Below are 12,934 nucleotides of genomic sequence, written 5' to 3' on the forward strand. Positions count from 1 at the left end.
ATAAAATCTGTAGTGAGATAAGTGCACTCAAATTGTTTTTTTTTTTTTTTTTGTAATAAATAATTGCAGAGCAGTCGCAAGCGTAATAAACTTTCTCTGATTAAACGAATAAAGCGATAAGATACATGTTGTTGGGGTTTTTTATGGTATACATAAGCAGTTTCCAATTGCGACTAAACAAGTTTTGCTTAAAATCGAATTGTTGTTAAATAAACTTTATATTTTTTACTCACTTTTTAAATTCTTTTCATTTTGGAAGACATTCAAGAGACGGGGATGATTATAGCCCAATGGTATTGAGGAAATTTGTGTATAGACGTCAAGTAACACATTACCATCGACATCAACCAAATAATTTCCAATTGACTTCTCATAGTCAGCGAAAAGTTGAACTGGTTCAGAGTTCTGAAAAAGTTGAATGCATTAATTACCATATTTGTATATACAGACATATATTCCAAAAACAACAACACCTAAAATAATATTAAAACATGAAGCCACTTCTGTTTATCTGGAATTATATTAGTTTATCTTTTATTTACACTGACTTTTTAGATCTATTATATATTAATTTTAAAATAAATAAATTGGCTATGAATTAACTTTATTTCGTTCATACATATATAATCTTTAATTTGCTGCAATAGTATTCTTCCTAATTTCCTTGAAAAAAATACTTTAGGTTCGAAGGTGTCGGGCGATTTTTTTTTTGTTTGCTTGTATACATAGAAAGAGGATCAGTCCAGCGCCTTCGTCTTGACCTGGAGGCTATGTGTACATGAAATACTCTTTTTGATTGTATTAAATTATATTTAATAAATCAATATCAATTGCAAAATATTAATACATAGCAATACAGAAGCAGATCAACATTAACTTCAATCATATGTACCTTCATATGACATGAAGTGTATCATTATTTCGATTCATTTTTATTTCGTTTCATACGGCAGAAATTTGTATTGCTTTTTATATTCGTGTTCGTTACACTGTTAACATTTTACACAGGTGGAAACCCTCTTTAATGTTATAAATTCCCAAACTAAATATTTCTTAATACTACCTTGTTTGACGCCAAAATTGCAATATTCCATATAACTAAATTTAATTCTACTTTTCAAACAGATGGCAATCCTGTTCAAATAATTTTTAAACCAAAACTTCGTCTGACACTTGTGTATTGTGATACATAATTAAATTATCTAATACTCTTAATTCAAATGAATTTAATTATAAAATCAGGTGGCAACCCTCCTACATGCAGTTTAGAAATAAAGTTCTTTTGAAGTAATTTATTTAACCTAATGCTAATCTGACATTCATATCAGGATAAACATTTCAATTTTCTGCCTTTATTTAAGTCGAACTTGCTTTTTAAACAGGTGGCAACTGTACTACATATAACTAAAAAATAAAGCCTTTTCGATCGATACTCATAGTGTAATAATTGATTTAACTTAAAAATAATTTGAATTAAATTTGTTTATCAGGTAGAAACTCTTTTTGAAAAAATAAGAAGTTATTACACATCCGCAGGCCAAGCCCTTTAATTTGATACCTCATTTTGTAAAATCGAACAAACGGTACAGATTTGATAAAGGCGAATCAACTACAGGTGATAGCGATAGAAGCCATGATTATTCTTATGAGCACGCTTGTGTCAAATTATCGCCTGTTTTGCTGTGTTTACATATCCGCGTATAAATACATACACATATACGTAAATTAATTTTAATTTTTGTTTCAACGTCTAGTCCGTGACCCCGAATGTAATTTATACTTACATATCGATAACTACCAACACTTTTTTCGAAACTGCGTTTTTCGCAGATTTTGTGGGATATATTAAAATTTAAATTAATAAAAATTATAGTCTAAGTACCAAAAACAACGGAGTTACATGCCACTTTTTAAAAAACCCTACCTGTTCTTGTTATACTCTTTATAAATATATTTTTTTTGCTTTTCCTGTAAAATTAGAAAATTTGTTGGTATGTACTTTTATGGTATTTAAGTCTAGTGCCCGCGTACCTAAGTCTTTGAATGATACCTTAATGAAGTGTCGTCTCACTTCAATTAATAAACTATTAAATACACACAAACAAATATTCTTTTATACATATAAATGCACAAACAACTAAATCACTGTTATAATAGACAATTGAGTGACAACTTGAGCCCGACAATTTTTTAAGAAAATACTATATGTACATACTTAATTGTTTACTACTTACTTGTATTGCGCTTAATTTCCCCTTCAATTCCAACGATTTTGGGCCTGGTATGGTTTTTGTTTTGACGGCAGGCGCCGCTGGCTCCGCCACAGTGGCATAATTTCTAGGATATGCCAAGCCTTAGAAGGACACGAGGACATGGCAAATGCAGAGCGAAAAGATTCCAAAAAAAAATAACACAAAAGGATACGTACAATATTAGGCGATTAGGCAACACCAAATGAACTTAATCGATTTTTAGAGATGTCTCTGTTTTTTTTTCCTTTTTCATTTTCACGAAATTTACCTTTTAAAATGGCACAATGTCTCGACACTACCGTTGCTTGCAGGAAACGCATGTTTATTACTATTTTATTTATTAAATCAAGACACCAAACAAAGAAAATAAAAGAATTAATAAATTATCGTAGCTATTGTGTGAAGTCAATATGACTGTGTTTGGTTGGTTTTGTATAGCCAGCCAACCGTTGCTACCGTCTCACTTTCGGAATCAACGTTAAACACTACTATTTATGAAAGAGCAGCAGCATCCAGGGCAGCGAATGGTCGATTGTTCGGTTGCGGTCTGGTACTGTCTGCCTGCCTGGCTGGTGTACTGGATTGTGCGCACAATGTCAATGCGGAAATTTTACGCTCCCTAAAATTGGTTATCATTAGGGGGTACACGAGTAAAAGTTAACGCTCTGTATGTATGTATGTATGTACATATGTAGGGGTGTACATATTGATGTAAGAACATACATATGTATGTATGTATATAGTATACTTATTTAAGTATACAAGCGATAGTTAGCGAAATTGACGATACCGCGGCGATACGACTGCATACATATGGAGCATGTACCTTCCAGAGCGAACAACCTGTTTGTTGTTTGTAAGTTTATTATCAACAAAAAGTAGAAACTTCTGTGAGAATTCATAAATTTAAAACTGAGTACATATTTATCCACTAAATGTATACATACATCTCGTCGTTTAAAGTAAAAAACCGCGTATCTTCATTCTGCAAAACCGCGTAACCGACATTTGCTGCCAAAAATTGGATTTGCTCACACAAGCTCTTGGCTCAATCCTTATCCATTCGTCCTGAAATATACCAGCCAGAAATGCGAGTGCTTTATAAAAAAGAGAACCATTTTGAGTATTTTTACTCTCTAGAAAATAATTTATGAAAATTCACATGCGCGGTTTTTTATTATCTTGATACGCGGTTTTCCATTTTGTTGATACGCGGTTTTGTACTTTAAACGACGATATCAAAAAAAAAACTTCTCTTAATTGAAGAAAAACAGCAATAAAAATGAAGAAAAATGGAAACGAAATAGCACTAAAGAAGTTTTATCCTCTTTTCATGCCCAACATTTCTTCAAAATGATAGGTTACATCCACGGTTCCATATTTTCGTGTACGTTTTTACACATTCCAAAGAAAAATTACTCATTCGGGAGAATTTTTTATTCATTCGGAAGAATTTTCGACCTTAAAGTAAGGAAAGTTTTTCTTTGATCCAGAGATGGATTTTTGGTTCAGTGCATATATAAGTACATACATACATACATATGTACGAATATATGTATTTACATACATATAGTGACTCACAAAAATATGTACAATAAAAACCAGATATGTATGTATATAAAAATTTCAAACTGTTCATCAAAGTTTCTAACTTTTTAATGCGAGGTTTCACAAAAAGTTCGAATAGCAGTTTTATAACCCATTCAATTATTGTATAAAGGAATGCAATACTCGAATGTTTTGTAAAAATTCTTATTAAAACGCTTGAAAATTCACTAAATTTTCCTTAATGTTCTTCAAAGTTTGAAATTTCGATTTACATGGTTTTTTTTTGTGAAAAAAGTATGAAAAAATTTACCATGAAAAACATTTTGAAAACCAAAAAAAAAATTCAATATTTTTCTGTGAGTCACTGTATATATGATAGGGTGGCCGTTAAATGTAGGAAGCAAATTTTTACATCAGATTCCTAAGCCTCCATCCCTACGTCGATGCTACTATAGTCGAAGATATCACATATAAATTTTGGCCCCAATTGAAATCGGTTAAGGCGTGTCGAAGTTCAGATTACTCTATGAAAACGTCTTAACCGACTGCAATCGGGACCGAAATTCATTTGTCATATCTTCGACTTTAGTACCATCGATTTTGTGTATTAAATGAAAAAGATATTTTAAATTTTTTGAGGTTCTGGCCTTTGAACCTATTGCGACATGCCTGAACCGACTCCAATCGGCCCAAAATTTATATGTGGTATCTTCGACTATGGTAGAATCGATTTTGGGTATTAGATGAAAAAAAAAATAATTTTAATTTTTTGAGTCTCTATAGAGGATTCTGAACTTTTCCCTACTGTGCGGCACGCCTTAACCGTCTCCACTCGAAATCAAAATTTATATGTAATATCTGTGTTGTATTACCGACTGAGGGGATGAGACTGAAAAAAATCGTTCATTTGTTTCTTAAAGTACCAGCCTAATGTACATATATACATACATATATATGTATGTATATATAAATTTAAACAAGGGGAAATTTTGGAAGAATTGGTGAGTGAGTGCGCCACATGTCGTGCTCCAAATAGCAAAGTAAAAATAAAATATAAAAAATCGTATCAAGTGCATAGCAAACATAAACTATAAGGTTTATTTAATTAATGACAAACATACACATACAAACGTATATACATATGTATGTATGTATGTATGCATAAAGTTATACTTAAAAACTGCCTAGTACTTAATAGGGTGGTTCATGGGTCCATTGAATAATTTTTCTCTCGGAAGACCTCTGGCTTGTGGTTCAACAATTCAACCAGAACCTGGCATAGATGCGCCCATGGTTACTATGCCCGGCAGCTCCGCATACCTTTGTGAGTCTATTGCCATGGCGCGTTCTTACTCCGCTGCTATAACTGCAAATGCATCAGAATCCATAATTTTCCTCAAAATATTTGAAATCGAGCAATTTTACTAAGTTCTTTACCGTACGCAACGCGGGATCCCGCGGGTGCCTAAAATAGCCCAGAAATCATTCCCGTACTCAACAAAATGGGTAATAGAGAGCGAAAATTGAAACGTATTGGATCGTAAGTGTCTTCTTCTTCCTGCCCGAAACAGCCAGGACTTTTTCTCCGGGTAAAAATGGATAAAGCGTCAAAGTGCATATCAGCTGTGTTGTGTTTACATGTTGCCTGCATTTACTTGGTGCTTTTAAGGAATAGTGAATGTATTTTCAATCTTTATATTCTTAAAATCAAATTTGTGAAACAAAAATTCAATTTCCAAGAGTTTGCATTTAAGTGACAAAAACAAACACACCGCGAATAAGCTGTTTCTCAAATTCTGGGCACGAAATGTGGTTTTTTGCGTTCCCGTACTTCTGGATTATGTTCCATTTTTGAGAGCAAACTTTTCGCTTATTCTCTAATTACCGGATCCGACCCGGATTGTTAGGGAAAGAACCTACCATGATACAAAAAGAAGGTAGTTTCATTTAATTACATTCGTTGTTGTTGACCATTTGACTTTTAATAAAATTATGACATTTCATTAAATTCATGCTACCTGATCACGAGCAGTAATATTTTTTTTTAAGCAGAAGATTTCATCAGTCCACTCAAAGATGTTGAATATGATGAACCTGAAAATTAATGCATAATCTCAAAAAGGGGGTTGACGAACGGATGAAGAAAGTGATCAAAATTATACATATGCTAATTGCTTATCGGAGGGCGGTCTGCGCGAGCCGAATTCAAGTTTTTTGCTTACATTGGCAATTTTAAATTCGAAATTTGTTGAAGTTAATGGTGATACGAATTTTACCACGAATCACGAATTTCATGTGAACAAATATTTCCAAAGTTATAAAGTAAAACAAATATAATTTTTCCTAATTTGTCTTTATGGGAAGGCATGGAATATTAATAGCTGCGGTCCAAGAGGCGAAGTTGCACGGAAATTCAACCCTGTTGAATCGCGCCGGATACAACGTGCACCGTCGAGATCGCGAGCGAGATAATGGTGGAGGTTTAGCGTTCATCACGCACCACACCGTGCAGTATCGTCTTATTGAAGCAGACATCGACCGCAGGGATACCATCCTAGAAAGTCAGGGTATTGCTATCCGGTCCGGCGATGTTGAGCTCGAAATATTTAACGTATACATACCATACCCTCTGTCACCTGCTGCCCGGCAGCCAACAAAGGAGAGTCTTTACGCCCGATAACCCTCCTTTCCCCGGTAGCGAAGATACTCGAGGTCCTGCTGCTCCCGTATTTTACGAACCACCCGATCCCAGCGAAGCATCAGCATGGGTTCCGTAAAGTGCATAGCACAACAATAGCACTTAACGCCAGAAATACTCAGATAACTCGTGGCCTTAACCGAAACTGCCCCTGTGAGAGAACTATTCTAGTAGCGTTGGACCTGTCCAAGGCATTCGACACTGTCAGTCATTCAACGCTTCTAGAAGGTATAGAGGCCTCCTCACTCCCACAGGGACTCAAAAGGTGATCGGCGAATTACCTGAGTGGTCGACACTCGTCAGTAATTTTCAGAGACAAAACTAGTAAGCCACGTAAAATCAAACAGGGGGTACCACAGGGTGGTGTCCTGTCCCCGCTACTGTTTAATTATTACATTTCAAAGCTTCCTCAACCACCAGAGGGGGTTAATATTGTCTCCTATGCTGACGATTGTTCGATCATGGCGTCTGGCAATGGAATTGATGACTTGTGCTCGAAAGTAAACGGTTATTTCGCCGAACTTTCTCGCTTCTTCACTGCAATTAGCCTTGCCCTATCCCCTGCAAATCCTCGGCAACCCTATTCACCACCTGAACGAAAGAGGGCAGACTGCAACTGGGTATTCACAACAACAATACCGACGGTGAATAACCCGAAAATCCTCTCCTTCTCGGCGCATGCAACCGCAATTGTCAATAAAGTACAGAGCCGCAACAATGTCCTCAAGTCGCTGGCCGGCAGCACTTGGAACAAAGATAAAGAAACATTGTTGGCAACATACAAGGCAATTGGCCGGCCGGTTCTAAACTATGCAGCGCCCGTGTGGTCGCCGGGGACTAGCAGGACGCAGTGGATGAAGCTACAGACCTGCCAAAATACGGCATTACGAAGAGCGACCTGCCTCCTGATGACGCCCCAACACCACCTACATGACGAGGCCCAGATGCTCCCAGTCAAGGAGCATAACATAATGCTCTGCGAGCAGTTCCTTGCGGGGAGCCACAGACGTGGCCATCCCAGCGGACAGCTGCTTGCGGAAGAGCCCTGCCAAGGCACATCAGGAGGCTTCTTTACGAACTGACGGACGAAGTCCAGAGGTTTATTAAACAACCCCTGGACCCGTCAACCTACCGACAGAACCTGAACGGCATTCATAGGGAATCAGTCTCGAGTTATGTAGACTCCCGCCCTGTGAATGCCGTTCCAGGCACACAACCACCGGACGTGGACGGGACAGAACTTTGTCTGCCTCGAGAGACCCGCACTAGAATAGCCCAACTTCGCTCTGGCTACTGCAGCAGGCTAAACTCTTGCCTAAGCAGAATCAATGAGGATGAGCCCAACCAATGTCCGCCATGTGGAGAGTCGCCACATGACCCCCGGCACCTCTTCACATGCCCTGAGAACCTCACTCAGCTGACGCCCCTGTCCCTATGGACAAACCCTGTGGAAGTCGCACACTTCCTGGGCTTCCCCCTAACTGAAATAGACGACAACGTTGACGGATGAACCGACCCGAGCGGGGCTTAGTAGCCGCTACAACAACAACAACAACAACAACCTAATCAGCCATCGTTGCATTTGTAATGGATTTTCAGAAAAAAGTTTTCGTAGCGTTTTTGACGTTTTTCGGTTCTCTTTACACCGTCTTCTACCTCTTCGTAGTGATTTTTTAGCGATTGAATGTGTTTTCTGCAGCGATTTTAATTGTAAATTTTGGTTTATTACATATTTATGATATACAAGTAATTTTTAGCAAAAAAAAAACCGACTTCAACTCCCATATAAAAAAAAATATATATATATATATATATCTCATGATCCACTGATCGGATCTCAACCAGATTAGTATGGGACCACCTCTGAGACCCTACCTTTCCGATTCAAAAAGAATTATCGAAATCGGTTTACGTGGTCCAAAGTTATGCGGTAACATACATAAAAAAAAAAAAAATATTCCGACGAACTGATAACCTCCTCCTTTTTCGGAAGTCGGTTAAAAATGAAGTGCTGTGTGATTGGAACAAGTTTGTGCATATTTTTGGTTTGCCAAAAGGTGTAAATTTGCGTGAAAAGTGGGTGTACGTTTGTAGCCAGAACGGTGGCATTGAAAAATCGATCCGTGGTAATGATATGCGATTGTAAAACACTTTCAATCATGAAAACCATATTTTATGAACTCTTTTTGCTAATTGTTGTTGTTGTTGTTGTAACAGCATACAAACTCCCCAAAGACTTTTTGGGGAGTGTTGCTGGAGTGACAGTCCTTGGCCAGATATAAATCTGGGTCGTTCCGGTTACGTAGACCCGACTGTCGTGGGAACGACAGCTAATTTTCATCAAGTTTCACTTTGTATACTTTATAATTAATACCAATTTAATCGCACTCAATCACCGCGCCTTTTTCGTTTTCTTTGTTTGTTTTCATTCTTAGGCAGATGTCAAAAACGCTCAGAAATATAAGCTCTGATCCATACCTTTCGTGAAAAATCCTGTAAAACTGTCAAACAGCAAAATTACTCTCTGAAGTGCGAGTAAAAAGTGAGTAACAACAAAAAGTACGAGAACATGAAAACCATTTTTCCTGTAAAAACGTCAACCAGTGATTCCTTGACACTTTTCATGATTTTACCAGAAGAAAAAATTCGAGTAAAATCTTGCAACTTCATTCTCTACACAACTCTCCAAAAGTCGCTCTAATTTACAGGATTTTGGAGTACGGGAACATTTTTCCTGCAACTTCCTGCAAGTTCGAGTACTGGATCAGAGCTATACTTTTTTCTTGCTTCTTTGATTAGGTGATCTTGTATTTTTGGTTCATGGGTCAGAGCTGTTCTAATTGGTTCATGCGTCCTAACGGGAGCGTTAACGGATTAATTGTGTTGCTTGCCGCGTTGACCGTCGCTTTCAAGGCGAATTTATACGCCATTAACACCACCTTGTATAAATTCGCCTTGGTCGCTTTGCTGTTTTGCAAATCTTGCAAATCTTGTAGCGATTATTGTAAATAGACGTTGCAAAAGAAGCAGCATTGACTTACTAAATAGTTTCATGTCACACATTTCGGGATGGTATTTGGGATATCTATTTTTTGTTAAATAGTACAAAAAAATGTGGACAATTTCTCAGGAAACAAATTGGGACGAATTAAAATGTATTATCTCGAATGGTGATGGTGTTGATTGTCGAGATGCCTTGATACAAATCAAAGATGCCGTCATTGGTAGTAACAAACAGAAGGGTGCACTCCTCTCGCACGAACTGGTTCCTGTCATACTCAACACTTGTATTGATCAAGATCAAAGCCCAGACCGGAAAATGGATGCACTCGTAATTTTAGGTGAGCCTTACACTACTGGAATAAACGCCGCAAACGCCCAAGAAATTCTGCCAGCGGATGTGTACATGCTTTTGAACGTAAGTTTGTATGTGCAATAGCGCTGTCGCAAATTATATATATGCGCGTCTATAACAATAATACGGGATGAAGCCGCTGCTGAGTCATGCTATATACTTCCTTGGGCAATATTGGCTGGAATTTCGCGTGAATATGCATACATACATATGATGCACATAGATCCCTAAGAGATGATCGTATCATTGAGAGCCGGTAGTTTTGAGTAGCATAATATATTTGTAAATAAGCCGGCTAAGATTTTGAATTTGATTTTTTTTATCGTCCATTATATTTTCTATAAAATAACACGCTTGCATTTATATTTATTATAAGTTTATTTGCATCCTCCACGCAGGTTCGTTGGCGAAAGGATCAGAGGAGCAAGTTGAAATGCTGGTCAGACAATATAATGTCGTACCATATTTGCTGAAGGAAATTGTTTCCAAGAATAATAGTAAAAAATGTGTTGAAATATGTCTGAGCACGTTGCGGTCAATATTTGAGCATCCTTGCGCTCCAAAGGAAAACTTCCTTGCTGATACGGACGTGTTGAAGCAGTTTTTGCGTGAGTTAGACTTTACAAGTTTTTATTTTAAATGGTAAACTATTTTTATAACTCAAATCTTTTAGGATTAGCTTCAGCCAACAGTTCATTAAAAACACAAATATGCATAACAAGCATACTTGTATCCGCATGTCAGACAAATGAGGATCAACTGCGATTGCTACAAGCTGGAACTTTGCATATACTATCTCGAATGATTTGTTATGACAATGAAGATATACAAATACCAGCGCTGCGCTGCTTATCCTGCATGTGCTATTCGAATCGATCGGTAGCGGACAATATTTGTGTTATTAGGTAAAATATCGCTCAACAAACATACATATTTGTACTATATATAATCTTGTTTACTTCCCTAGTTTTCAAGGCAGATCATTACCCGATATCCTGAATTCGCTTATGTCGAGACTATTTTGCCCAGAAATACAATTGTCTGCGGCTAGATGCTTAACATATGTTTACAGGTCGGGTACGTTGCCATCCACAGACAACAGAATATCTCAAAAAGCGCTTCCCACCTTAGCCCGCTTATGTGCCGAAAGTTTTGATCATTCAATTCGAGCTTCTGCTTCGGAAACGCTTGCATATCTCATAGAGGTGGTATTACAACTTGTAAAAAGTAAAAAATAATGCATAACATTTTTTTCTCTAATTTAGATTGACTCCGACCTGCAACGAACAGCGGCCATAACAAATCATTTGCTGAAGTCACTATCTGATTTACTGCAAAGTCAAGACCCCTCAGTTAAACAAGCTGCGCTCTGTTGTTTTGCGTCATTAGGTGCAAATGATGAGGCGATCCGAAAGCGGCTAATGGATACTTTCGGGCTGATCAATGCTATATTGAATGGTTTGAAGGATGACAACTCACAGGTGAGCGGTTTTGCGTAACCGAACATTTCTTTGCCACATTTATCATGCACATACCCAAAAAACTTATCATATTTCTTGCGTTATAGGTCAAACTAGCAGCGATTAGATGTCTACATTCGCTTTCAAGATCTGTTCAACAGCTGCGTACCACATTTCAAGTATGAAAATAGAAGATATTTTATTAAAATCCCGTATTTGTGTAATATTTATGCGTTTAAACAATTTTCTAGGATTACACAATTTGGGAACCACTGATGGACATATTTGCAACCGAAACGTCTCTTGAATATCTGGTTGCTGTAACTTCTACCATTTGCAATCTACTATTAGAATTTTCACCATCCAAGGAGCCCATTATTAATGCTGGAATTATTGACCGATTGTGCCAATACACTATGCATGAAGATCCCTCCCTAAGATTAAATAGCATATGGGCTTTAATGAATATGTCGTTTCAGTCTGAGCTGTATGTTAAAACCGATGTTATCAATACTCTTGGAACAAAGCGAATTTTGGAGTTGTTGAATGATCCTGACACTAGGATTGTGATGAAATCATTAGGGCTGTTAAGAAATCTATTGAGTAAAACTCACCATGTTGAAGTTATTATGGGTACACACTCGTCTCAAGTGCTCGAAGCTTTAAATAAGTTACTAGAATCCAAACATTCGGCGGAGGTCAAAGAGCAAGTGTTCTGTATTATTGGCAATATAGCCGCTGAAGCTGAGAATGGAGATTATATTATAATGGATAAGAAAATAATGGGACACTTGGCTGGATTTTGGGTATGGTATTAATTTTGAGCCAAGTTAAAAAAAAAACTAAACATTTAAATCTATACGAATTACAGTTCTATCTCGATAGAAAACTTCAAGCGGGCGCGCTCTTTGCTATCTATAATCTTGTGCACCGAAAGGACTTGTGGTCAATGGAAAAGTATTCTCGTCTAAGTGAATTGAATATCATTAAACATATTTATGCATTAAATAAGAAAACTATACGGGAGGAACCACAATGTGAAGACTATATAAGCAGAACTTTAAAGCAAATTGTTATACAATGTAAACATTTCTACCCGGAGATTTTGCAGTAAATACTAAAAAAAAATATATACACTATAATGTACATATGATTAATTGTATTATTACAACGATAGTTTTCTGTTTTCATACAGTTTTTGTTGTTGAAATATACTGTAGCGTTTTGAACGTAAGTTGTTTTGATAATTAAAAACGCAAAAAAAAACACCGTAGACAAAAAAAAATCAAAACACGAAACAATGGGCCGGATATACTAAAACTGTGTTTTTAGTTTTTCACTCTGAAGTCAGGATTTTTTAAAGGACTTAAATTTTAATAATATGACTAATTCGAAAAATTACTTAAAAGAATCAGTAGAATTTACAATAACAATATGGGTACCAAATGAAAGAGAAAATTAATTATTAAATTAAAGTTTTTAAATTTTATTTTTTTAAGTTAATAAAGTTAAGAGGACGAAATTCGAAGATGTAGTCGTGGGCTTGTTCGAGTTTCAATCACAACCGCAGTGTTGCGTGAATAATTAAAGTATCACGTTCTGTGTGAATTTATAGCAAAGT

General features: G+C 36.7%; 2 protein-coding genes across 3 annotated transcripts in view; one reads left to right on the top strand and one right to left on the bottom strand.

The window, feature by feature from the left end:
- LOC118738991 (4-aminobutyrate aminotransferase, mitochondrial) overlaps window positions 1-2,854 on the bottom strand; it is a 13,434-nt gene extending 10,580 nt beyond the window's left edge. Inside the window, exons 1-4 of one of the 2 annotated variants that reach the window (XM_036470067.1) lie at window positions 2,717-2,845; window positions 2,521-2,580; window positions 2,235-2,353; window positions 234-405 (exon numbers count right to left, since the gene is read on the bottom strand). In XM_036470067.1, the coding sequence (XP_036325960.1) occupies window positions 234-405; window positions 2,235-2,353; window positions 2,521-2,572 (343 nt within the window). In that variant the 5' untranslated portion in view covers window positions 2,573-2,580; window positions 2,717-2,845. Of the gene's footprint in view, window positions 1-233; window positions 406-2,234; window positions 2,354-2,520 lie in introns of both variants that reach the window. The other variant, XM_036470063.1, reaches the window with a different exon arrangement.
- A 6,756-nt stretch (window positions 2,855-9,610) lies between these two features.
- On the top strand, window positions 9,611-12,542 carry LOC118738994 (armadillo repeat-containing protein 8-like). Its single transcript, XM_036470070.1, has 8 exons — window positions 9,611-9,839; window positions 10,252-10,461; window positions 10,527-10,758; window positions 10,821-11,058; window positions 11,119-11,334; window positions 11,421-11,492; window positions 11,565-12,119; window positions 12,185-12,542. Exons 1-8 carry the CDS (start codon window positions 9,611-9,613, stop codon window positions 12,425-12,427), a joined length of 1,995 nt encoding a protein of 664 aa, XP_036325963.1. The 3' UTR covers window positions 12,428-12,542.
- Window positions 12,543-12,934: the final 392 nt, after the last annotated feature.

The sequence above is a fragment of the Rhagoletis pomonella genome, unplaced genomic scaffold (genome assembly GCF_013731165.1).
Source record: "Rhagoletis pomonella isolate Grant_MI unplaced genomic scaffold, Rhpom_1.0 Rhpom_scaffold_00005, whole genome shotgun sequence".
Taxonomy (NCBI): Eukaryota; Metazoa; Arthropoda; class Insecta; order Diptera; family Tephritidae; genus Rhagoletis; species Rhagoletis pomonella.